Source organism: Fundulus heteroclitus, unplaced genomic scaffold (assembly GCF_011125445.2).
Source record: "Fundulus heteroclitus isolate FHET01 unplaced genomic scaffold, MU-UCD_Fhet_4.1 scaffold_56, whole genome shotgun sequence".
Taxonomy (NCBI): Eukaryota; Metazoa; Chordata; class Actinopteri; order Cyprinodontiformes; family Fundulidae; genus Fundulus; species Fundulus heteroclitus.
Window position 1 is genome coordinate 2,039,268 of NW_023396989.1, and position 25,763 is coordinate 2,065,030.

The 25,763-nt window shown below is 51.1% G+C and overlaps 1 protein-coding gene across 19 annotated transcripts in view; it reads left to right on the forward strand.

Annotated features, from left to right (window-relative positions):
- Positions 1–25,763, forward strand: part of LOC118556340 (discs large homolog 1-like protein) — a 63,592-nt gene that overhangs the window by 20,994 nt on the left and 16,835 nt on the right. For 5 of the 19 annotated variants that reach the window (XM_036133023.1, XM_036133025.1, XM_036133028.1 and 2 more), the window contains 3 exons: positions 10,626–10,790; positions 14,651–14,797; positions 25,293–25,388. The exons of 1 other annotated variant lie outside the window; for it this stretch is intronic. In XM_036133023.1, coding sequence (XP_035988916.1) covers positions 10,626–10,790; positions 14,651–14,797; positions 25,293–25,388 — 408 coding nt within the window. Of the gene's footprint in view, positions 1–3,802; positions 3,892–3,948; positions 4,183–10,625; positions 10,791–14,650; positions 14,798–21,388; positions 21,825–23,827; positions 24,229–25,292; positions 25,389–25,763 lie in introns of those variants that run through there. 13 more of the 19 variants (XM_036133032.1, XM_036133035.1, XM_036133034.1 and 10 more) reach the window with 10 other exon arrangements.

Consider the following 25,763-nt stretch of genomic DNA (forward strand, 5'->3'; position numbering starts at 1 on the left):
GTCATCTGTGCCTCTGGGGGTGGTGCAGTTATACCTCCAGTCAGAGGGGGGCGCCAGTCAGAGCAGAGGGGAAAACAGCAGGCCATTAGCAGAAAGAAACAGTGAAGCGCAACCAGATCTAGAAAAGAGATCTGCAGCCTTCCTGCCCTAAGATAATATCTCTGTAACGCTGACAGTGCAGCCATTCCTCCATCCTGCTCCCCGCCTCAGGAGTTCCTATTGTCTGTTCCTCCACAGCCTCCACAGACACGGCTGCTTCAGTACCCCCCCCCCCCCCCCCCCCCCCCCCCCCTCACCGTAGACACTTAGACCCTTCCCTTCCTGTCGACACTTAGCCCCTCCCATTATTAGCCCCACCCCTTCCTGCAGAAGCTTGACTTATAAAACATCGAGCTGCTTCTTTAGGTGTAAAGCTCCACTAACACGGCATGTAGATCTGTAGAAGAGTCTTTGCTACGCTCTTTAGTCGTAAAGGCAAAAGGAAAGTTTTTGTTCAGTTTTATTTTGCCCTCGAGGCAGAAAGCAGGACAAACTACTTTGATAGATGTCGCGACCACCACAGACAAATGACCGGCTAAGGTTACTAATAGCGGCTAATGTGGCTAATAATGACTAATAGAGCCTTATGTAGATAATAGCAGCTAATGAGGCTAATAGCAACTAATGTGTTTAATAGTAGCTAATGTGGCTATTAATGTATAATGTAGCTAATAATGACTAATAGTGCCTAATAGAGCCTTATGTAGATAATAGCTGCTAATGTAGCTAATAACGGTAATGTGGCTAATTTGGCTAATAGCCGCTAATATGGCTAATAGTAGCTAATGTGGCTAATAATGTATAATGTTGCTAATAATGCTAATGTGCCTAATAGAGCCTTGTATAGTTAATAGCGGCTAATGTGGCTAATAGCGGCTAATGTGGCTAATAGCGGCTATTGTGGCTAATAGCGGCTATTGTGGCTAATAGCGGCTAATGTGGCTAGTAGCGGCTATTGTGGCTAGTAGCGGCTAATGTGGCTAGTAGCGGCTTATGAGGCTAATAGCGGCTAATGTAGCTAATAACGGTAATGTGGCTAATTTGGCTAATAGCCGCTAATATGGCTAATAGTAGCTAATGTGGCTAGTAATGTATAATGTTGCTAATAATGCTAATGTGCCTAATAGAGCCTTGTATAGTTAATAGCGGCTAATGTGGCTAATAGCGGCTAATGTGGCTAATAGCGGCTAATGTGGCTAGTAGCGGCTTATGTGGCTAGTAGCGGCTTATGTGGCTAGTAGCGGCTTATGTGGCTAGTAGCGGCTTATGTGGCTAGTAGCGGCTTATGTGGCTAATAGCGGCTTATGAGGCTAATAGCGGCTAATGTGGCTAATAGCGGCTAATGTGGCTAATAGCGGCTAATGTGGCTAGTAGCGGCTTATGTGGCTAGTAGCGGCTTATGTGGCTAATAGCGGCTTATGTGGCTAGTAGCGGCTATTGTGGCTAGTAGCGGCTTATGTGGCTAGTAGCGGCTTATGAGGCTAATAGCGGCTTATGAGGCTAATAGCGGCTTATGAGGCTAATAGCGGCTAATGTGGCTAATAGCGGCTAATGTGGCTAATAGCGGCTTTTGTGGCTAATAGCGGCTTTTGTGGCTAACATCCACTAGTGGTGGGTGTCAGAAGCTGACCCGTAAGAAGTTTAGCTCTCAAGTCGAAGCTAAAAACATTGTAGAGACAAATCGTATCCTGAGAACTGGTTAGTCGGGTCAGCCGTAACTCCTGGTACCGTTTCTCTGCGTAGACGCTGAGGTTCCTGCTACCTGTTGGTTCTGACGGTTCTGACCCAACGGGCCAGTAAAGGCCTCGTTCTGCTGTTCTTCACTGTCTGGGTAAACTTTGCTGTTGATGGTCGATTTCCCTGTCGCTGACCTCTGTGGGCCTCCACGGGTCACGGTAGGGTTTAGTTCTGCTTTGGGTCCGGTCCGGTTGGGTCCGGTCCGGTCCGGTTGGGTCCGGTCCGGTTGGGTCCGGTCCGGTTGGGTCCCAGCTGTTTGTCAGCATCCTGTGTGCCTTTAGTTCTGCAGTCGCTGTCGTCCATTTTTAGCTCTGACAGGTAAGCAGAACACCTTGATCTAAATTTATCTCTGGTTCTGACGGGTTCTGAGGGGACGGGTTCTGAGGGGACGGGTTCTGACGGGACGGGTTCTGACTGGACGGGTTCTGAGGGAACGGGTTCTGACAGTCCGTCTGGTACCGGTGCCGCTCAGCTCTTTCATCTTCTGCACATGGAGCTGCTTTCCTGTGGAGACGTTATTGGGTCAGAACCACCTGATCTCAGACCGGGTCAGACCAGAACCAGAATTATCATGATGAAGATGAGGCAGCTCCCTGTCCTCCTGGTCAGGACGAAGAGGACCTCAGAGCTTCACCTCCAGTTCTGGTTCTGACTTGGAGACCGATCCCAGTTCCCCTCCTCTTCCTCACCTCTTCTTCATCCCTGCTCTACCTCACCATCTTCATCCCTCCTCTTCCTCACCGCTTCTTCATCCCTGCTCTACCTCACCATCTTCATCCCTCCTCTTCCTCACCGCTTCTTCATCCCTGTTCTTCCTCACCGCTTCTTCATCCCTCCTCTTCCTCACCGCTTCTTCATCCCTCCTCTTCCTCACTACTTCTTCATCCCTGATCTACCTCACCATCTTCATCCCTCCTCTTCCTCACCGCTTCTTCATCCCTCCTCTTCCTCACCGCTTCTTCATCCCTGCTCTACCTCACCATCTTCATCCCTCCTCTTCCTCACCGCTTCTTCATCCCTGTTCTTCCTCACCGCTTCTTCATCCCTCCTCTTCCTCACTACTTCTTCATCCCTGCTCTTCCTCACCGCTTCTTCATCCCTCCTCTTCCTCACTACTTCTTCATCCCTGATCTACCTCACCATCTTCATCCCTCCTCTTCCTCACCACTTCTTCATCCCTCCTCTTCCTCACCGCTTCTTCATCCCTCCTCTTCCTCACCGCTTCTTCATCCCTCCTCTTCCTCACTGTCTTCACCCCTCCTCTTCCTCACTGTCTTCACCCCTCCTCTTCCTCACTGTCTTCATCCCTCCTCTTCATCCCTCGTCTTCCTCAATGTCTTCACCCCTCCTCTTCCTCACCACTTTTTCATTCCTCTTCCTCAGTGCTTCTTCATCCCTCCTCTTCCTCACAGTTTCTTTATCCCTCCTCTTCCTCACAGTTTCTTCATCCCTCCTCTTCATCCCTCCTCTTCATCCCTCCTCTTCCTCACTCTTCCTCACTCTCCCCCCTCCTCTCCTCTTCACCCCTACCTCTTCCGCACCATCTCTTCAGCACTCCATCTTTCTCACTGTCTTCCTCCCTCCTCTTCCTCACCACTTTTTCATTCCTCTTCTTCCTCACTGTATCTTCATCCCTCCTCTTCCCCCCTCCTCTTCCTCACTCTCTCCCCTCCTCTCCTCTTCCTCCTCTTCCTCACTCTCCCCCCTCCTCTCCTCTTCCTCCTCTTCCTCACTCTCCCCCCTCCTCTCCTCTTCCTCCTCTTCCTCTGTCCTACATCTCTCCCTCCCCTCAGGACACCCCTCCCCCTCCTCGTTTCCGATGAGTCATGTGACCCCCCCCCCCCCCCCCCCCCAACGATCACGCCCCCACAGAGCAGCGCTGCATGCACACAGAGCCGGGAACGCTCTTCATCGCTCAGAGAGGACGGAGCAGGAGACGGAGGGAGTCTCAGCTAGCGCCTGGGAGGAGAGCACATACCCATCCAGAGGAGGAAGAGGAGCAGGAGGAAGAGGAGGAGGAGGAGGAGGGGGGGGGTTCTCCCTGGATGAAGGAAGAGCTCTGGGAGTCGTTTCCTCCCCGCCGCGATGGAGCGACGCGAGGAATGAGGGCGGATGGTGAGAGCAGGGAGCAGCAGCAGCAGCAGCAGCAGTGGAGGAGGAGGTGGAGAGGCAGGAGGTGCCGGCGGAGGAGGAGGAGGCGGGGGCAGCTCGGCGGGCGGCAGCAGCGGTGGCAGCGGCCGGCGCGGGAGGAGCCGGCAGCGCTCCCGCAGGAGCCGGCTGTCGGCCAGGTGCCCCGGCGGCGGAGACAAGATGTCCCCGGGCTCCAGGGAGTGCTTCTCGCCCATGCTGTGCCACTGCAAGGTGGCCTGCACCAACAGCACCATCTCCCTCATGTTTGGCTGCAAGGTGGGTGGAGGAGGGGGGGGGGGGGACAGCTGGGGGTCACGGGGTCATCTGAGGGGGCGGCACCACGCTGGCCTCCTCTCTTCCACAGGTGAAGCCGCTCCGATGACGCCTCAGGTTGGTCCACTGGAGGCTGAGCCATGTGAATACCACCAGGACTACGTTTCCCATGATGCCTCAGTTTTAGTTCCTGGTCAGAATAAAGCTGGGTTTGGTCGGCTCACCTGTCCTGGGATCAGCAGCTGGTCCAGGTTTCCCTCAGAAGTCATGGAGAGGAACATGAACAATCTAGACCTTAAACAGGGTCCAGGTGGGTCCAGGTGGGTCCAGGTGGGCTTTGAGCAGAACCGGGTTCCTGCTGGTTCTTCTGGGTCGGTCGTTTCCCCCGGCAGAGTCAGCAGGGATGTAGAACAGCGTGTACTCAGGCAGCCGCTGGTCCTGACTCCTTATGTAACGGCTGGAAACGCACCGGGCTGGGCCGGTGGCACCGGGTCGGGCGGCACCGGGCCGGTGGCACCGGGGCGCCGTGGGCCTCAGGAGGACCGCCCCCCCCCCCTCTGTGGATCCCAGGAATCCAGAGGACGCTCAGCCAGGTTCCTGCTCTGCGCCTGCCAGACAAGGTTCAGGGATTAAAGCCTCACATCCTGCCTGGTGCAGCTGCCCGCTCCTGATTGGCTGCTCCGGCTGCCTGTTGGGTCTCCCTCCGTGAACGGACCAATCGGAGGCTGTGCTGGCTGCAGAGCTGAGCTGTGATTGGTGGAGTGAGGACGGCGTGCACGTGCCTGTGTGAGGTCCATGTGCTCCACAGGGAAACATCAACAGAGTCCTGGAGGAGCTCCTGGAGGAGCTGTGTGTTCCTCCAGGAGCTCCAGCTCTGGGCCTCCTGACGCCTGGAAGGAACCAGGAAGCAGGAACCAGGAACCAGGAAGTAGGAACCACCATGTGACACGTCCTCAGATCAGACTGGGCAGAACCTGCTACACCTTATCAGAACAGGTTCTGGTGTCACGGTGGTGTTGGGTCCGTAGGTTTTAATGCTGACACGGCGGTTTCTGTGCCTCTGGGTCTGCTGACAGCTCATTGGTGGTTTCTGTTTCCAAGGAGACGCTTTCTGCTGCAGGAGACATGGAGGCATCTTCTGAAAACGTCTTCAGGTTGTCCTTTAGTTCACCTACAACCTGCTCGCTGCTGCACCTTCAGCCTCTACAGGTGTTGCTGCTCAGGTGGCTGCAGCCAATCACAGCGCAGCGTCAGGATCTTCCTCCTCTGTGTTTGTAATAGAAAATCAGCCTCAGATGGCAGCGATCATCCTGTTTCACCTGAAGACGCCTTTACCACACCTGGTAAACGTGTCCCCAGGTGTGTTAAAGGCGTCCCCAGGTGTGTTAAAGGCGTCCCCAGGTGTGTTAAAGGCGTCTTCAGGTGTGTTAACGGCGTCTTCAGGTGTGTTAACGGCGTCATCAGGTGTGTTAAGGGCGTCATCAGGTTTGGTAAAGGTGTCCTCAGGTGTGTTAAGGGCGTCCCCAGGTGTGTTAAGGGCGTCCCCAGGTGTGTTAAGGGCGTCATCAGGTGTGTTAAGGGCGTCATCAGGTGTGGTAAACGTGTCCCCAGGTGTGTTAAGTGCGTCCCCAGGTGTGTTAAGGGCGTCATCAGGTGTGGTAAAGGCGTCTTCAGGTGTGTTAAGGGCGTCATCAGGTGTGGTAAACGTGTCCCCAGGTGTGTTAAGTGCGTCCCCAGGTGTGTTAAAGGCGTCTTCAGGTGTGTTAAAGGCGTCTTCAGGTGTGTTAACGGCGTCATCAGGTGTGTTAAGGGCGTCATCAGGTTTGGTAAAGGTGTCCTCAGGTGTGTTAAGGGCGTCCCCAGGTGTGTTAAGGGCGTCCCCAGGTGTGTTAAGGGCGTCCCCAGGTGTGTTAAGGGCGTCCCCAGGTGTGTTAAAGGCGTCCCCAGGTGTGTTAAAGGCGTCCCCAGGTGTGTTAAAGGCGTCTTCAGGTGTGTTAAGGGCGTCATCAGGTGTGTTAAAGGCGTCCCCAGGTGTGGTAAAAGTGTCCCCAGGTGTGTTAAACGTGTCCCCAGGTGTGTTAAAGGCGTCCCCAGGTGTGGTAAAAGTGTCCCCAGGTGTGTTAAACGTGTCCCCAGGTGTGTTAAAGGCGTCCCCAGGTGTGTTAAAGGCGTCTTCAGGTGTGTTAAGGGCGTCTTCAGGTGTGTTAAAGGCGTCCCCAGGTGTGGTAAAAGTGTCCCCAGGTGTGTTAAACGTGTCCCCAGGTGTGTTAAAGGCGTCCCCAGGTGTGTTAAAGGCGTCTTCAGGTGTGTTAAGGGCGTCTTCAGGTGTGTTAAAGGCGTCTTCAGGTGTGTTAAGGGCGTCTTCAGGTGTGTTAAAGGCGTCCCCCAGGTGTGTTAAAGGCGGTTCCTTCAGGTGTGTTAAGGGCGTCCCCCAGGTGTGTTAAAGGCGTCTTCAGGTGTGTTAAGGGCGTCTTCAGGTGTGTTAAAGGCGTCCCCAGGTGTGTTAAAGGCCGTCTTCAGGTGTGTTAAAGGCGTCCCCAGGTGTGTTAAAGGCGTCCCCAGGTGTGTTAAAGGCGTCTTCAGGTGTGTTAAAGGGTCTTCAGGTGTGTAAAGGCGTCTTCAGGGTGTTAAGGGCGTCTTCAGGTGTGTTAAAGGCGTCTTCAGGTGTGTTAAGGGCGTCTTCAGGTGTGTTTTAGGGCGTCTTCAGGTGTGTTAAGGGCGTCTTCAGGTGTGTTAAGGCGTCCCCAGGTGTGTTAAAGGCGTCTTCAGGTGTGTTAAAGGCGTCCCCAGGTGTGTTAAAGGCGTCTTCAGGTGTGTTAAGGGCGTCCCCAGGTGTGTTAAAGGCGTCTTCAGGTGTGTTAAGGGCGTCTTCAGGTGTGTTAAAGGCGTCTTCAGGTGTGTTAAAGGCGTCTTCAGGTGTGTTAAAGGCGTCTTCAGGTGTGTTAAAGGCGTCTTCAGGTGTGTTAAGGGCGTCTTCAGGTGTGTTAAAGGCGTCTTCAGGTGTGTTAAAGGCGTCCCCAGGTGTGTTAAGGGCGTCTTCAGGTGTGTTAAAGGCGTCTTCAGGTGTGTTAAGGGCGTCTTCAGGTGTGTTTAGGGCGTCTTCAGGTGTGTTAAGGGCGTCTTCAGGTGTGTTAAAGGCGTCCCCAGGTGTGTTAAAGGCGTCTTCAGGTGTGTTAAAGGCGTCCCCAGGTGTGTTAAAGGCGTCTTCAGGTGTGTTAAGGGCGTCCCCAGGTGTGTTAAAGGCGTCTTCAGGTGTGTTAAGGGCGTCTTCAGGTGTGTTAAAGGCGTCCCCAGGTGTGTTAAAGGCGTCTTCAGGTGTGTTAAAGGCGTCCCCAGGTGTGTTAAAGGCGTCCCCAGGTGTGTTAAAGGCGTCCTCAGGTGTGTTAAAGGCGTCTTCAGGTGTGTTAAAGGCGTCTTCAGGTGTGTTAAGGGCGTCTTCAGGTGTGTTAAAGGCGTCTTCAGGTGTGTTAAGGGCGTCTTCAGGTGTGTTTAGGGCGTCTTCAGGTCTGTTAAGGGCGTCTTCAGGTGTGTTAAAGGCGTCCCCAGGTGTGTTAAAGGCGTCTTCAGGTGTGTTAAAGGCGTCCCCAGGTGTGTTAAAGGCGTCTTCAGGTGTGTTAAAGGCGTCCCCAGGTGTGTTAAAGGCGTCTTCAGGTGTGTTAAAGGCGTCCCCAGGTGTGTTAAAGGCGTCTTCAGGTGTGTTAAAGGTGGGAATATGCGGTTCACAAACAGAAAAAGGTGCTTTTTGTTTATCATACAGGACATAAACGCATATTATAGATACGCGTTTATGCTCCTCCTCCTCTGTAGAGCTCCTCCTCCTGCTCCTCTGAGCTGGATCCGTTGTGTCTCCTGGGCCTGGTTCTGTCAGAACTTTAATAATTCAGTGCTGTCTGCTTCAACAGAACCATCATCATCCCCCCCAGGTCCGGTCCTGGTTTGTTCCTCACGGGACCGGACCTTTGACGTCTGGTACCGTTTAGGTCTTCTGGGTCCAAGGAAGGTTCTGCTCGGGCTGCAGGCGGCCGAGACGTAAAACATCTCTAACATCTGCTTTCATCCGGGCCGACAGGGAGCAGAACCGGTCCATTTGGTCAGAGACTGCAGTCATGATGCTTAAATGTGGGGTTCTGGATGTGTTCTGTGGGGTTCTGGACATGTTCTGTGGGTTCTGGACATGTTCTGTGGGTTCTGGACATGTTCTGTGGGTTCTGGACGTGTTCTGTGGGGTTCTGGACGTGTTTTGTGGGGTTCTGGACATGTTCTGTGGGTTCTGGACGTGTTATGTGGGGTTCTGGACGTGTTATGTGGGTTCTAGACGTGTTCTGTGGGGTTCTGGACGTGTTCTGTGGGGTTCTGGACGTGTTCTGTGGGGTTCTGGACGTGTTCTGTGGGTTCTAGACGTGTTCTGTGGGGTTCTGGACGTGTTCTGTGGGTTCTAGACGTGTTCTGTGGGTTCTGGACGTGTTCTGTGGGGTTCTGGACGTGTTCTGTGGGTTCTGGACATGTTCTGTGGGGTTCTGGACGTGTTATGTGGGTTCTAGACGTGTTCTGTGGGTTCTGGACGTGTTCTGTGGGGTTCTGGACGTGTTCTGTGGGGTTCTGGACGTGTTCTGTGGGTTCTGGATGTGTTCTGTGGGTTCTGGATGTGTTCTGTGGGGTTCTGGACGTGTTCTGTGGGTTCTGGATGTGTTCTGTGGGTTCTGGATGTGTTCTGTGGGGTTCTGGACGTGTTCTGTGGGTTCTGGATGTGTTCTGTGGGTTCTGGATGTGTTCTGTGGGTTCTGGACGTGTTCTGTGGGTTCTAGACGTGTTCTGTGGGTTCTGGACGTGTTCTGTGGGTTCTGGACGTGTTCTGTGGGGTTCTGGACGTGTTCTGTGGGTTCTGGATGTGTTCTGTGGGTTCTGGACGTGTTCTGTGGGTTCTGGACGTGTTCTGTGGGGTTCTGGACATGTTCTGTGGGTTCTGGACATTTTCTGTGGGGTTCTGGACATGTTCTGTGGGTTCTGGACATGTTCTGGACGTGTTCTGTGGGTTCTGGACGTGTTCTGTGGGGTTCTGGACGTGTTCTGTGGGGTTCTGGACGTGTTCTAGGGGTTCTGGATGTGTTATGTAGGTTCTGGACGTGTTATGTAGGTTCTGGGCATGTTCTGTGGGTTCTGGACATGTTCTGTGGGTTCTGGACGTGTTCTGTGGGTTCTGGACATGTTCTGTGGGGTTCTGGACGTGTTATGTAGGTTCTGGACATGTTCTGTGGGTTCTGAACGTGTTATGTGGGGTTCTGGATATGTTATGTGGGGTTCTAGACGTGTTCTGGGTGGGCTCTCTGGGTTCTGGACGTGTTCTGTGGGTTCTGGACATGTTCTGTGGGGTTCTGGACGTGTTATGTAGGTTCTGGACATGTTCTGTGGGGTTCTGGACGTGTTCTGTGGGGTTCTGGACATGTTCTGTGGGTTCTGAACGTGTTCTGGGTGGGCTCTGTGGGTTCTGGAGGTTCTGAGGAGAACCTTTTTAGTCGTCTCATACGAGGCCAGCTTCAGGAATCGATACGCTTTGGGCTCAGAACCGTGGGTTCTGCTTGGTTCCACCGACACCTCAGACCCAGAAACCTGAGCGGTTGCTCGGACCGGTTCTGTCTGGAAGCTGAAGAACCGGATCGTCTGAACGGAGGGTTCTGGGACTCTGGACCCGTCCCTCAGGTCCGGTTCTGCTGGTTCTGTTCTGGGTCTTCCAGCAGCTCTGGACCTCCCTACCTGGTGATGAAGTCTAGAACGTTCCGTTATGAAACGTCTCCAGAACCGACCCGATGAAGCGGGTTCTAGTTCTGCTGCGTTCTCTGCTTCTCACTCAGTGGAGCCTCCTGGTGTTCAGGAGGAGAACCGCCGTGGAACTAATATAAACCGGGTTCTGTGGACCGGGTTTGATGATGCGAGTCAATAATAGTTTCTGGGTTCTGGAAGGAACCAAACGGGTCGGTTCTGTCCAGCTCTGCTAACGGGTCGTTAGGTTCTGACGACATTTAAGGAATGTTTGTGAATTATTACATTTCTGTCCATTTATTTTATTGACTGTAAAGCAGCCACTGCTTTACAGTCAATAAACACTATAATATAATTATAATTAGAACAATATAATGAAAAAATATCATTTATTTATTTATTGTTATTTTATTTATTTATAATTAATTTTCTTTCACAAACAAAACACAATAAATTATCATTTATTTATTTATTGTTTTATTTATTTTATAATAAATTTTCTTTCTCAAACACAACCATTGCCTCCATGTTTCAGTATCTTCATCTGCTGCTGGGCTCTTTGTGTCGCTCCTCATCCTGTAGTCACCTGTGCAGAACCGGCCGGCTGGGTTCTGCTGGCTGGGTTCTGCTGGCCCGGTTCTGCGGTTCTCTGGGTGTTCTGACCCGGTTCTCCTGCTGTGGTTCTGCAGAAGTACCGGCACCACGATGAGGACTCGTCTCCCCAGGAGCAGAGCTCGCCCCCCCTCACGGAGGAGGCCGGCGGGCCGGAGCTGGTCCAGGTGGCCGAGAAGAACCTGTCGCAGATCGAGAACGTCCACGGATACGTCACCCACGCCCACATCTCGCCCATGAAGGTAGGAGGCGGCGCTCCGCCGGTTCTGATCCGGTCCTCGCTCCTTCATGTTGGACCCCAGCGGTTCTGTCTGGGTCCAGTCTGCAGAACATGAAGAGGTCCAGATCAGGCGCTTTCCTCTCTCTGGTTCTGTCCCTCACCTTCTCATGTCGCCGTGTTTTTGCTCCACGTGTTCCTGTCCGTCCTGCAGCTGCCGGCTCAGAGCGGACCGGGTCAGAACCTCCCGACCGGGTCAGAACCTCCCGACCGGGTCAGAACCTCCCGACCCAGTCCGCTCTGAGCCGGCAGCTGCCACTCAGGAGGAGGATGGAGGTTGTTTCTGTCTCTGTTGCCGTCCTGTTCTCCATCAAGCTGCCCCGAGGCCCGGTTCCTGCAGAGGGACAGAATCAGAACCTGTGGGGTTCAGCTGCTGCGGTACCTCAGAACCAGGTCCAGTCGCTGCGGGCTGTCTTCAACCCGCCCAGGAAATAAGTGTCTCTCGGTCCTGAGGAGCCCGGTGGGTCCAGAACCTCCAGTCGGGTTCATCTCCCTGACTAACAGGAAGTACGAGCAGAAGTGTCAGAACATGATGGGACTTTAGGTTCTGATGATCTTAACGGGTTCTGGTTCTGTCCCGAGTGGTTTCTGTCTGAAAGCCTCCTCTGAACATCTGAGCCGTTTACAGCGCTGCAGAAACATCTTTATAAAAACTATTAACTAGGAGCTCCAGGCTAGGAACTAAATGAACCTCTGAGGCCTTCAGGCTAAAATAAACTTTAGGAGTGGAGTTTGGGTTCAGGTCCACTGCCTCCTGGTGGCGCCTCAGCCACACTGCAGCAGCAGCAGCAGCTGGTTCTGCTGGCATCCTGAGCTCACGCTGTTGGTGTCTGTGACCAGCAGAGGGCGACAGACATTTCAGTTACCCAACACCGTCGGACCAGTAAACTGAGCGGAACCGACCCGGGTTGTCCCGGCTGGTTCTGCTCACAGTCTGAGACTTACAGGTGAGCAGGTACACAGGTGTGGTTCTGGTTTCAGTTGTGCTGTGTCGGCGAGGCAGGAAGTCGCACCTGAACAGGAAGTCGCACCTGAACAGGAAGCAACCGTATGACCTTCACAGAAGACGCTTGTTCCAACATTAAAACTGAAACATCTCTCAGAAATGTCACGCAGGACAACCAGACTCAGTGGTGAGGTCACACCAGGGGGTTTAACCCCTGATCTTGGGTGCCGTGTTCCCCCGCAGACCCTCTGAGCTGGACTTTAGGGACGGCTGTGTGGGGGAAGTTCTGTTAAACCCATAAAAACAGCCTGAAACAGTTGGACCCGGTGGTGCTGATTTTAACCCTCTGAAGTTGTACTTCAGCCACTATGACTACAGAAACCATTAGAACGTTATCCAGAACGTCCCGCCCTCCTGCTGGGGCCCGTCAGCAATTATTCCCTCCTGGAGTCGAGGTGACGTCACACTGTGTGAGTTTAAAAACAAGGAAGCAGTCGTTACAGTTCAGTTTGATGGGAATGCACCGATGTGAACATGTAGGCCGGTATTGATATTAATATCGCTGTTATAAATTATATTTACCAATAATTTCATTAAACTACCCTTTGACACTGAAAAATTACCCCCCCCCCCCCCCCAGTCTGTGCCGCGTCACCTCCACTGTCACATGACCCGCTGTAGCAAACCCCTCCCGCTTCCTGAAAACGGCAACAGTATTGAAAAAATAGGGCAGGTTTTATTCATTGGGCCGACAGCGATATGTTGAAGCATGTCGTGAATACCTACGTTTTAATGTGCCGGTAGTTAGCATTGTTAACTTGGTTAGCATTGTTAGCATGGTCAGCATTGTTAGCATGGTCAGCATTGTTAGCATGGTCAGCATTGTTAGCATGGTCAGCATTGTTAGCATGGTCAGCATTGTTAACTTGGTTAGCATGGTTAGCGTTGCTAGCATGGATAGCATGGTTCAAATTATTAGCATTGTTAATATGGTCAGCATTGTTAACATGGTCAGCATTGTTAACATGGTCAGCATTGTTAACTTGGTTAGCATTGTTAGCAGGGTTAGCGTTGTTCGCATGGATAGCATTGTTAGCATTACTAGCATTGTAACATGGTTAGCATTGTTAACATGGTCAGCATTGTTAACATGGTTAGCATTGTTAACATGGTTAACATTGTTAACATGTTTAGCATTGTTAACATGGTCAGCATTGTTAACTTGGTTAGCATGGTTAGCATGGTTGGCATTGTTAACTTGGTTAGCATTGTTAGCATGGATAGCGTTCTTAACATTGTTAACATGTTTAGCATTGTTAACATGTTTAGCATTGTTAACATGTTTAGCATTGTTAACATGGTCAGCATTGTTAACTTGGTTAGCATGGTTAGCATGGTTGGCATTGTTAACTTGGTTAGCATTGTTAGCATGGATAGCGTTCTTAACATTGTTAACATGTTTAGCATTGTTAACATGTTTAGCATTGTTAGCATGAATAGCATTGTTAGCATGGATAGCATTGTTAGCATGAATAGCATTGTTAGCATGGATAGCATTGTTAACATGTTTAGCATTGTTAACATGGTTAGCATTGTTAACATGTTTAGCCTTGTTAACATGGTTAGCATTGTTAACATGGTCAGCATTGTTAGCATGAATAGCATTGTTAGCATGGATAGCATTGTTAACATGTTTAGCCTTGTTAACATGGTTAGCATGGTAACTCTGCTCTAAGGAACAGCGTCCGCGCTGCAGAGGAGCTTTGTTAGCGTCACGTGCCAGACACTAATTCCACTAATCTAAGGTTCAAGCAAAGCACTCTGAGCGGGTCTGAGGGTTGGTTCTGCCGCTGTGCTTTTGGGCTCAGGCCGAGTTGCAGCTGTGTCCTGCGCTCGTCTCGTCTGTTTGGTCCTGTCTGCTTCATCGTGTCCCTGGAAACAACCTGGGCTGGTGTCTGTTCATCCTCCTCAGTCCGCCGGTCAACGTCTGTGAGCCGAAGCCCGGATCAGAGAATCCGGACCGGAACCACCGCATGTTGTTGTCTTTGAGACGTGACCCGTCAGATCATTTATCCGTGGTCAGTCCCTCTGGTCTGTCAGACATCCGTCAGCTGGTCTGTCCCTCCATCTCTCACTCTTCTTCTGTGGTTTCTGACCTTGTATCTGAACTTCCTGTCAGGTTCCTGCTGTGAAACTCTTCAGACTTCCTGAAGACGACCCGTCGTCTGGTGACGTTTCCGTGCACAGACCCAAACCAACACAGGAAGTCCTGACCACGACCTTTTTCAGGCTCTTTTCTCCTTAAACGCTCGTTCCATGGCGCCCCCTGGTGGACGCAGGTTGGCTTCGGCCAAAGAAAAGCTTTAGAGAGGAGAATTAAAGTGTGAAACGCTGCAGAGTCCTCTGTGGTTATGTTAGAACAGAAGATCCTCCTCCTCTGATCTTCTGTTCAGACACGTTTATCTGTCACAAACCAAGTCCAGGTTCTCCAGAACACGAACTGGTTCTGGCCCTGTTCTGGGCCGGGACCCCTCCGTGTTTGGTGTCACTATGGCCTACAGGACTGAAAGGAACTTCACCTGTTTTCATGTGTTCTGTAACCAGAACCAGAACCACTCCAGGCTTCCAGAACCTCTGAAGAAGGATCAGAACCAGGGCAGAACCAGGGGGAACTCTAAAACTTTTCCCGTCCTCCATAGCGGCGTCTCCGGCCCCGGCGCTGTTGGGTCGGTCTGTGCACGAAGATCAGCACCAGACTGTTTTTTCTGGAGACATCCAGAACCTGTCCTGTCCAGCTGCTTGTCCTGCTGCTGTATTTTGTCCTCTCAGAGCCTCCGTATCTCCCCCCCCCCCCCCCCCCCCCCCCCTGTATCCTGTAGGTAGCGTCCCTGGAGTGCATCTTTGACGGCTCCTCGTTAGGACACTTCCACTCGGAGCTCCCCTCCCCCACGCCCTCCACCCTCTACCCCCACGGAGAGGACAGCCCCCTCCCCTCCTGTTCGTCCAACCCCTACCCCCCGATCCAGGTAAACCCCCCCTCCTCTCCCCCCACGTCCGTTTAGCTCCAGTAGGTCCGTCTTTTACTCCCCAGCTTCAGGTGGAACCGTGTTCCTGAAGCTTTTAACCTCTGGACGGGGGTTCAGCTCCTCTGGGAGACACAGTCCAGCGCCTCCTGGGCCTCCTCCTGGTGGGACCTGCCTAGAGCACCTCCTCAGGGAGGGTCCAGGGACCTTCAGAGCAGAGGTCTGCAGCTGACTCCTCTGGACGTGGAGGAGCAGCGGCTCTCCTGTCCACCGCTAAGATCAGTTAACCTGTCAGCCATGTTGGCTGAAGAAGCTGGAGTACCCAGAGAGAACCCCACACATGCAGGGAGAACATGCCAACTATAGGGATTTGAACCTGGAACCTGCTAACCAGTGCTAATTTAGGGTTTTAGCTTGAAGCTCTGTTGTATTTGTGCCAGAGGCTCTTATTCTGAAAGTAGAAAGGGAGCACTTCCTGTTTGCTGCATAAGGCTGAATCCCCTCATAGGGTCAGGTCAGCAGAAGAGCACCAGCGCCATGATCAGTGTCTGAATACAGCAGTCAGAGAGGAAGGAGGGAGGAAAAGGAGTCTGGATGCTTCCTCCCGTGGCTAGCTTAGCCTAGGAACCCCGCGATGTCTCTTACCGGCTCAAGGGTATCCCACAATCCTTTGAGTGATGACGTATAAGCACAGCGTAAACATCACAACAGAGATCAAGTAAAATGTCCAGAGAGAAGAGAGCGGCTCTTTGTAGCTCATTTACAGAAGGCTGCAGGCCCGGATTTGATGCTAATCGTAAACGAGCGTTTCCGTCACGTAATGACATTGCAGTTAAAGGCGGTCTAAAATCGGCTCAGCGGTCTGAAGCTGTTAGCGGCTAACATTTGGCTAGTTGTGCTCTGATAGCACCACAGCTAGCCACCTGTTAGCGGCTAATGCTGCTAACGTTAGTAACATCAGCCACTAACATTTGGCTAGTTGTGCTCTGATAGCACCACAGCTAGCCAACTGTTAGCGGCTAACAGTTGGCTAGTTGTGCTCTGATAGCACCACAGCTATCCACCTGTTAGCGGCTAACAGTTGGCTAGTTGTGCTCTAATAGTACCACAGCTAGCCAACTGTTAGCCGCTAATGTTGCTAACAGTTGGCTAGCTGTGCTCAGATAGCACCACAGCTAGCCACCTGTTAGCGGCTAATGTCGCTAACGTTAGCAGCTGCTCCAGCGAGCCTCACAGCTGTTATCTGGTGCTCTGTAGTCCTGATCTAAACCACCTGGAGGATTTTTCACTGAGCAAAGATTCTTTAAAACACAATTTAATATAAATAAAAGCTTTATTTTATTTGTTAAATGAATTTATACAATGTAAGATCAATAAACTTGTATTATCTTAAAATAAAGAATAATGGGATTTGTATATAATAATGATGGGATTGTTTTCAAAGCTGTTCTGGAATTAGGATTCCTTTAGAATTAGCCGATCATAAGAACTTTATTATCAGGACGTCACTTATGTACTGGACTACAGGTTCTTTATTTGCTTTATTATCTGAACAGAATAAGTCAGGATTTTTAGCTTATTGTTAGCTTCAGACTGTTATTAGACTTTAGATGTTCTGTCAAACAGAAGAGGTTTGTGGCTCCAACCACTTTCTATGTTCATATTCGGACTATGCTAACTTGTTATAACTGTTAGAGATTTAGCTTAGCGACGCTGAGGAACATTTTTATTTTCACTGAGTAGAGAGTTAGTGAATCAGCAGAGGTCAAGCCAGCAACCTCAGTGTGGAGTCATTTGTTCCACTCTGTAGCCCAGCAGCTGCCACAAGGAGGAATTTAACCTTTTTTCTAGTTTAATTACCGTAAAGTACCTTAGCTAAACATAGCCAATACACAGATTATCTAAATAGAAACCAATATTATTTAGAGTTTGTAATTACTGATTTAAACGGGATTAGATTTAAGTATTTTATTTTGAGCAAACATTCAGAAATGGGCCTTTGTTGGGTTGGTCTTAAAAGGTCCTAAACCTGCTGCCAGAAGGTTAGAGGAGATATTTACTGTAAAATCAACCTAAATCATGCTGGAAGTAACGTTCCCTATAATCAACCCTCTCCATCAACAACGTCACGTTTGCCTCCTTTCAAACCCTGAGGAACGGTCCAGAACTACTTCTGTTCAGAATGTAACCCATGTTTACTTCCTGGTTCCTGAGCCAATCATATGAGAGTCCCCAGGGTTCCCAACACAGAGCGCAGCATTTGGTATTTTATCTTAGCAAAAGAGCAGCAGCCTGCAGACATGGAAGCCAGTAAGAGAAGCGGACCAGAACCAGAACAGAACCCAGCATAGAACCGTCCTGTGGAAGATTCAGTGGAGTGTGACAGGAACAACAGAAGCAGGTCAGCAGCAGCTTTCCCTCCAGGTGAACCTCTGCTGGGCCTTTCTAACCACTGTTATGGGGATTGGTCTACCCTTTTATAACGCTTCGTCAGGTCCAGGGCTCCCACAATGCTTCACTCTAGTGGAGGGCGTGGCCCACAGGGACGAGGACTGAGCCGGCGGACATGTTGGCTGACCCTGTGAGGTCATCAGCCATAAGGTGTAGGAGCCTCTCTCCACGTGTTAATATGTAGTGGAGTTGGGTCTCCTGTGGTTCTGGTGGTTCTGCTGGGGTTCAGCCTCAGGTTGCTGGCTGAGGACCACGCTGAGTCTGGACCTGCAGACCCAAACATGTCCATCAGCAGCGAGTCCCACCGCTGAAGACGATGAAGAAACGTAGAGTTCATCAGCGCCGGTCCGTCGGTTCCGTTCTCTGCACCAAAGGTCCGTTTCACAGGTTCTGTTGAGTTTGGACCGATCGGACCTCACAGGACACGCAGTTTGAGATCCAGGAAACCTTTATTTACTCAGAAACACATAAAAGGTCATTTCCTGCCACCACCTGATTGGAGCCAGGCCAGTTGGACCTGAAATAAATGGATCTGAGGTCCATTAGACGTTTGGTCTGAGGACAGAGAAGACGTTTGGTCCCTGACGGCGCGTGTCGTCTCAGCTCTGCATCCAGGCTGAATCAACCTTTGATTCATAACGTTTCTGGGCTGAAAACTGTAAAAACAGCAGCAGGTTGTCCCTAAACCCTCACCGGCCGTGTCCCCGGCTGGTGTCCCTGTGTCCTGATGGACTACTTTGTCTGGAGACATGAGAGACAGGAGCAGGTCAGACGTTTCAGGGTTCATGACTTACAGAAACCTCCATGATGGTGGTGATGGAGTCTCTGTGTTTTAGCTCCTCCTCTTCATCAGCCCTGGGCTGGGCTGATGAAGATGAGGAGCAGCTGTTGGTGAAGGACTCAACATCTGGAGATGGTTGCTGAGCTCCTCCTGCAGATCAGCCGCTCGGTTCTGGGATGTTGGTCAGAACTGCTCATCTTTGCTCACGCCGGTCACCTCGCCCCCATCAGCGATGTACATCCGTCGTTTTCACACTAATACGACTAATCTTCTACATTACCGTATTTATTTAATTTAGAAATTTATTTCACACGATACAACACTAAAACCTGACATTTATTCTGGTAAACCAACGTATTAAATAAAGCAGCTGCATCCACACCCAGCTGAATAACATGGAACATATGCGGGAGGAGGAATGGAGTAAATTAGCATAACAAGCTAGCAGCTCCAACCTGGAAAGTTCTGGTCTGAACATTTCAGTCTATTTACGCCTAAATCAGACCGTGAGCGTAGCGATGCTACATGCTAAGCTAACGGTACGACACGGATGTTTCAGAGCAACATAAAGCTCACATTCATCAGGGAAGTTTTAAAGCACCCGGACAACAGAGCTGTAGGCTAACGCTAGCTGCTGTTAGCTTCACGGACGGCCCAATAGCCGGTTCTGTCTCGGTCTGTTTCCCTAGAGCTGCACCACGCAACACTCTGCTGCGTGAACGCATGATGAAACTGTGAAACAACATGTGTTCTGTCTTTGTTGGCTCTAAGTTAATGTTTTAATTCATTTCGAAGTGGTACAGGAGCAGCATTTAGTTTTCACAGGCCTGGAGCGCCCCCTGGTGGCTACAGGCAGTAATGTTTGCTACTTGGTTCACGTTGGTCAGTATAAATTACCCTTTAAAATTGGTAAATAAGTCGCACCTGACTATAAGTCGCAGGATCGGGCTAAACTATGAAAAAAAAGTGCGCCTTAAAGAAAAAAAAATATGGTAAATATCATATTTAAGGAAATGGCTCATAATGGAGTTAAATTTATATTTGCTAAAACCTCCTTCCTCTGCCTAGGACGACAGTATTTCTGTCGTTTAGCTCACTGCTGCAGCAGAGCTCGGCCCAACAGAACCTGCTCATCAGGCTGTCCGTGTTCCTCAAGCTAGCGTTAGCTACAACTTCACTTAGCTTAGCTAGCATGTAACACCTAGCTTAGCACATAGCATTGTAAGTAGAATGGCGGTCCGCCAGTGGGGGAAACTATATAATTAGAATGCAACTAGAATTATTTTTAATTATTTGCATGTATTTCCATTATGTGACATTGAATCAAATGTTTACTTAGGATTGTGAAGTAATTATGAACAAATAACAATACAATTATATACACTTATACTTATTTTATACCATCCTCAACAGTATTTTTCAGTATTTAGTTTTATTTGAAACACTAATAATGAAAGGCTGTTCAGAAACGCATGTAGATACATTTCTAACATCATGTTCTGATAGTAGTAAGGTGACTTTCAACCAATTAGTTGCAATACTATGAAGTGAATTTTGTTGCAAAGAACACATTTTGTAAATGGAAATAAACAAATTCAACTAAATGGAGTCCAGAAATTTAACTTTGAAGAACTTCTTAATGACAGTGACTTTATCTCATATTTTATTTTGTCATATTTTATTTAAAAAAAATTGTTTCTTTTTCTGGAGGCGGGCTTTCATCTGGCGTGAAGAGCAAAGACGCATTTCTATTGGTCGGCATCGACGTTAGCAACATTTTTATTCGTCGGTGTGTGCGTTATTGTGATCTTTAAAAGAAAGAATACAAGTTGTAAAACTCAATCTGAAAAAGAAGTTTGTAAAAATAAAAATTATAAAATCTATTAAATATTTTAAAAATTAAATGTGAAGAAAAATTCAGATTAAAAAAATCTGAGGAAACAGCAAATTTCATCTCAAAAGCTCATTTTGATTAAAAAGTTTTTCAAAGTTTAATTTCTGGACTGCATTTTTTTTATTTCCATTTACAAAATGTCTTTGTTACAAAACGTCCACAATATTGGAACAAAGTTTACTCCATACGTTTGGAATACAGATAATTAAAAAGCAAAAAACAACAATGCTTGGTCAAAAACAAATATTTTGACTCAACTTCTACGTCTTGTTTGATCAAAAATATAATCAGTAAAACCCTCAACAGGTTGGAAAGTGTGTTTGACTCCTGAAGTGCCTAGTGTCACTAATTAGCATCATACCAGCAGAAACACGGTGCTGGGCTCGTTTCTCGCCAATCGGGTCGTTTTTAACTCCGATTCCTCTTTCTATGATCCGGTGCAGGATTTAGTTTCTCTGCTGATCAAAGGTTACTCTCCCCTCCCTCTGAATAGGTCTGTGCAATATGGACCAATAATAATATCTCCATAATTTTAGGCTGACTGCCGATATCCGATATTTATCTCCATATGTTTTTCTGGTCCTAAAGTAATCATAAAAAGGCGTCTCTGAATCAAAGATTCATGCCAGACGTCTCACGGAAACATTTATAACAACAGCTGTAGATAAATATGAGAAATAACCGACTGGAATACATAAATTATGACATCTCCATATAAACAATATAGTATTGATAATATATCAGTAATATATTCTCATATCTCTGACTGAAAAAATGCCTCTAAATCAGGGGTCTGCTGTTAAACATTTAAATAAACATGCAGGATTTAGCAGTTTGGTGTTTTTGTGGAATAATTGTATTAAATCTTCACAACAGAATTAAACTGAAAGCATCTGCACTATTTTGTTTTAGATCTGCTTTTCATAAATATTAATATTAACACTGAAGGAAATGTTTCCATCCTGTTGTGGCAAATATCTTGTTTTTCTTTTACTTTCAACTCTAAAAATAGAAACAAGGCGACGGTTCTTAAAAAAACACATTTCCTCTGGTCAGAGTGGAGCGTTGGTGTTCTGCAGTGTTTAGATGATGTTTACTCTCTGTTCCTGCCGTGGCTCCGCATGACCCCGTGAGATAAACATTTAAACATTTAAATGTTAAAACGTTGATTTTCTCCGCCTTAAACACGACGACAGGAGTCTTTATTTCTGGGTTTTTTTAGCCGTCCAGGTGAACATTGGTCTCGTTATCGGCGCCTCCGTAACGAGGAGGCGGTCGTGACGGCTGCTCCTCTGCCCCCCCCCCCGTCACCTCCGTGATTACTCAGCGCTCCCAGACCCGGTCCTCCCCGTGCGCCTCCCGTTTGTCCTCCTGGGAGAAGGACTGAAGTGGGACAAAGGTCGGCTGATCGCGCCTGGCTCTGAGCTGCCAGCGAGCAGCAGCAGGAGGAGGAGGAGGAGGAGGAGGAGGAGGAGGTGCGTGATGCTGTCAGACTGCAGAGGGATCAGAGGAGGCGCGCTCTCTGCACGTCCTCCGTCAGCCCTGCAGTCTGTTGTTGCTGCTCAGACGCGCCGAGGCGGCTCTCCGCCCGCAGAGCCACCACCGCCGACGGGGGGAGGACGCCGCCGCTCCTCCTGAAGCCGCAGCAGCGTCCGCCCGCCTCCTCCGGCTGCTCCTCCGCCTCCCCGTCACCGTCCGAGGGGGAAGGAGGAGGGGGGGGGGCGCGAGGCGGAGAGAGACCCCCCTCCCGTCGCCTGCGCTCCAGCCGCCGCAGCCTGCAGCAGGAGGAGCGGCCGCTCCACGCCGGCGCCGGCATGCTGAGCTCCGTGTGGTACGCCAAGAAGATGGGCCGCCGCATCATGGGCACCCTGAGGAGGACCAAGCGCCTCCACCGCCGTCTGCTGGTAGGTCCCCCCCCACCGCAGGAGGCCCCCCCGCAGGAGACCCCCCCACCGCAGGAGGCCCCCCCCGTAGGAGGCCCCCCCATAGGAGGCCCCCCCACCGCAGGAGGCCCCCCCATAGGAGGCCCCCCCCCACAGGAGGCCCCCTCCTCCCCGCTGGAGGTTAGAGCTGCTGCGTCACGCCGGTCCCGAGGAGGAGCAGGAAGGAGCGGTAGGGCCGTCAGAACCAGGACGGGTCAGAACCAGCGCCGCGTCGGGTTCTGCTGAGAGCGGCTCGCACATGTCTGCCTGCCGTTGCCTAGCAACCCCCCCCCCCCACACACGCCGCCTCCAACACGCGTGTTACACGCATGAACGCTGCAGAACCTCGGTTTTATGTAGCATGCGGGTCGGCCGCTCTGGGTTCTGCTGGTTAGAACCTGCCGGTACCGTCCAGCTAACGGGTCGAACCTTTTCATCGCCGGGTCAGAACCGCTGGCAGGACCGGTTCTAAAGGAACCGGGTCGGTTCCCTGTGTGTTCCTGTAGGTACCTCAGAGAGCTGTGTTCTAAAGGAACCGGGTCCATTAGCTTTATTGAACAGAACCGGGTCCATTAGCTTTAGACAACAGAACCGGGTCCATTAGCTCCAGAGAACAGAACCGGGTCCAGTAGCTCCAGACAACAGAACCGGGTCCATTAGCTCCAGACAACAGAACCGGGTCCATTAGCTCCAGAGAACAGAACCGGGTCCAGTAGCTCCAGACAACAGAACCGGGTCCATTAGCTTTAGACAACAGAACCGGGTCCATTAGCTTTAGACAACAGAACCGGGTCCATTAGCTTTAGTGAACAGAACCGGGTCCATTAGCTTTAGTGAACAGAACCGGGTCCATTAGCTTTAATGAACAGAACCGGGTCCATAAGCTTTAGTGAACAGAACCGGGTCCATTAACTCCAGAGAACAGAACCAGGTCCATTAGCTTTACTGAACAGAACCGGGTCCATTAGCTTTACTGAACAGAACCGGGTCCATTAGCTCCAGAGAACAGAACCAGGTCCATTAGCTTTACTGAACAGAACCGGGTCCATTAGCTCCAGAGAACAGAACCGGGTCCATTAGCTCCAGAGAACAGAACCGGGTCCATTAGCTTTACTGAACAGAACTGGGTCCATTAGCTTTACTGAACAGAACTGGGTCCATTAGCTTTAGTGAACAGAACCGGGTCCATTAGCTTTAGACAACAGAACCGGGTCCAGTTCTTACTGCTCAGAATGAACCCGTTTATTTTCAGTCCAACAGAACCAAACGGGTCGACCAGCCTTTGAATCGACTAAAACAACAAAAGCCCGTTTTAGCTTTCGGACCTGGATCGGTTCCTGCAGAAAAGCCCGTTTAAAGAGTTTGTTGGGTCATGGTTCTGATTCTTTTGACGTGACGGTTCTGACCCATGTGACATAGAACGTGGGCCGGGTCCGGTTTCCTATCAGAACTTTACCATCTGAACAGGATGATGCGTTCAGGGACCCTGGGACTTTTTGGGTTTGAGGCTCATTCCGCATCGGAGTCGGTGAATGATACCAGTGACCCGGTACCGATGAAGACCGGTACCGATGAAGACCGGTACCGATGAAGACCGGTACCGATGCCAACTGGACCTTTATCAGCAGTTCTGTTAACAAGAATCTCGGCACAAAGATTCCCTTCGGTCCAAAAGGTTCTGATGTGACCCGGTTCTGTGAAGCAACAGGCTGTTAGGTTCTACCTTAGGACTAAACCGGTTCAGAGAAAGTGGACCACAGAATGTTCTGACAGAACCAGAACCACCAGAACCGTGTTCTGTCCTGCTCTGACGACCGGCTGCAGCCTCCTGTCCCCGCGGTGGAGAGTGACTGCGGGGGGGACATTGATTATTAATGAACGGAACCAGAACCGCCCACCGCTGACACATGACCAGAACCCCCCCCCCCCCCCCCCATGTGGCTCTCGCTGGCTGAGTGATTGGCTGCAGAGAGACGGAGGGCGGTCTGCTCAGAGGGGGAGGGGTTCTGGTTCTGTTTGGACGTGTTGGTCTGGCGCTGCAGGGATCAGTCGGACCGACCCGGTTCTGAAGAACCATCCAGCCTGCAGGACGATGACCACACACTACCTCCGCCAGGAGTTCCCCTCCAAGGCGCCGCCGGACCCGGGCCTTCACCCGCTGCAGCGGCACCACGCCGCCGAGCTGGACCGGCGCCGGCAGCAGAACCGCCTGCCGGTCCAGGCCTCCCTGTCCACCTTCACCTCCTGCGGCGTCCCCGCCTCCTTCAGGGCTCGCAGCCGCTTCCTCAACCTGCGCGACAGCGTCAAGAAGAGCCCGGCCAAGAGCACGGCCAAGGTGGTCAGCAGCAGGAAGGAGGTTCCCTGGAACCCGCGGGCCTTCACCCAGGTACCGTAGAACCGGGTCGCACGCTGCCGTGCCTTCAGTGGTACGGTTCCTGGGCCGCCTCCTGACGAGGAGGAGGAGGAGGAATTCTGGCCAGAAGCTGAGGAAGATGTGGGCCCAGCCGATCGTTTGGGCCGCCCTGCAGCACCGACTGTCCCGGTTTCATGTCAGACGGTTCTGACCCGATCCTCTGGTTCCTGCCCTGTAGGGTCGGCGGTTACCATGCAGGGTTATTAGCAGGTCTGCTCCCGTCTTCAGGGACCAGCACAAAGATGCTCTGTGCTGCAGGAGCGCTCACTCTCCTCCGGTTCTGCAGCGGGCTGAGCGCAGCGGTCCGGTTCTGCCGGTGCAGCGACCCGGTTCTGCAGCGGTCCGGTTCTGCAGCGGTCCGGTTCTGCAGCGGTCCGGTTCTGCAGCGGTCCGGTTCTGCAGCGGTCCGGTTCTGCCGGTGCAGCGGTCCGGTTCTGCAGCGGTCCGGTTCTGCAGCGGTCCGGTTCTGCTGGCGCCGCTGGCTGCAGCGCGGCAGAAGTAGGGCTGCCGGATCAATGCCGTCGATGTTCCCGGCTAAATTTAGCGGCTGCTGGTTTTCCATCAGCTGCAGCCTGCTGAGGTTTACTGTTGCGTAACCGGCGTGACGCCTCTAATGGACCCGGTTCTGACGCCTCGGCGCCGCTGGAACCGCGAGGAAGGCTGTCTGACGTCCTGAGGTGTGACTTAGTTTAGGTTCTGTAACGATCTGCAGCACCTGGACGGCTCAGTCTCACCTGGGGATGTAACAGGAAACACAGTTAATTCTCTATTTCTGTTGTTTTTTTTAAATAATGGTGTTTTTAGCTGTTTATTTCAGCCTGGTGAGGCAGACGGGGGGCAGCAGATGGGGGGGGGGGGCAGCAGAGGTGTCAGAAAGCCTGTTCCACAGCCTCCTCCTGTGATTGGTCGATTCCTCTGACACTTTTCAGCCATGTTTTGGTCAAAATCTGTCCATCTCTGACATCCACACATCCTCTGTCCTCCTACTGCTCGTCTGTGTTTGTCTGACCTTTGACCCTCACCGTGCTATTGTTCAGCAGGCAGAGGCCCCCCCGCCCTCCTCTCCCATAATCCCCGTGATCCCCATCTCGCCAATCCCAGCTGAGACCACCGCCATCCCTCCGACGTCACAGGTTTTGTTTTTTATTTCCCTGCACTTTTCTTTCTTTCTCTGGCTCCATCCATCATCCATCATCCATCCATCCATCCATGCATCCATCATCCATCCATCCATCCATCCAGTTATCTTGCCTTTATTCGGCTGTAGCATCGTGTAGCGTTTAGCTCAGGGAGCCATCCAGCAGATCTGAGCTGCTGCAGCTGAGCGACTCCGTCTGGTTCTGGTCGATCCGGACTGCCGATCTTCCCGTAGGTTTAACTCTGGTCTTCACGCTTCAGAACAGGATCTTCTGCAGCGTGAAGATCCGCCGCGTAGGTCTCTGTGTTAGCCGGGTGGAGCTCGGGGTTTCTGGGTGGATGTTGATGGGGGTTTACTGGGAGGATGTCCG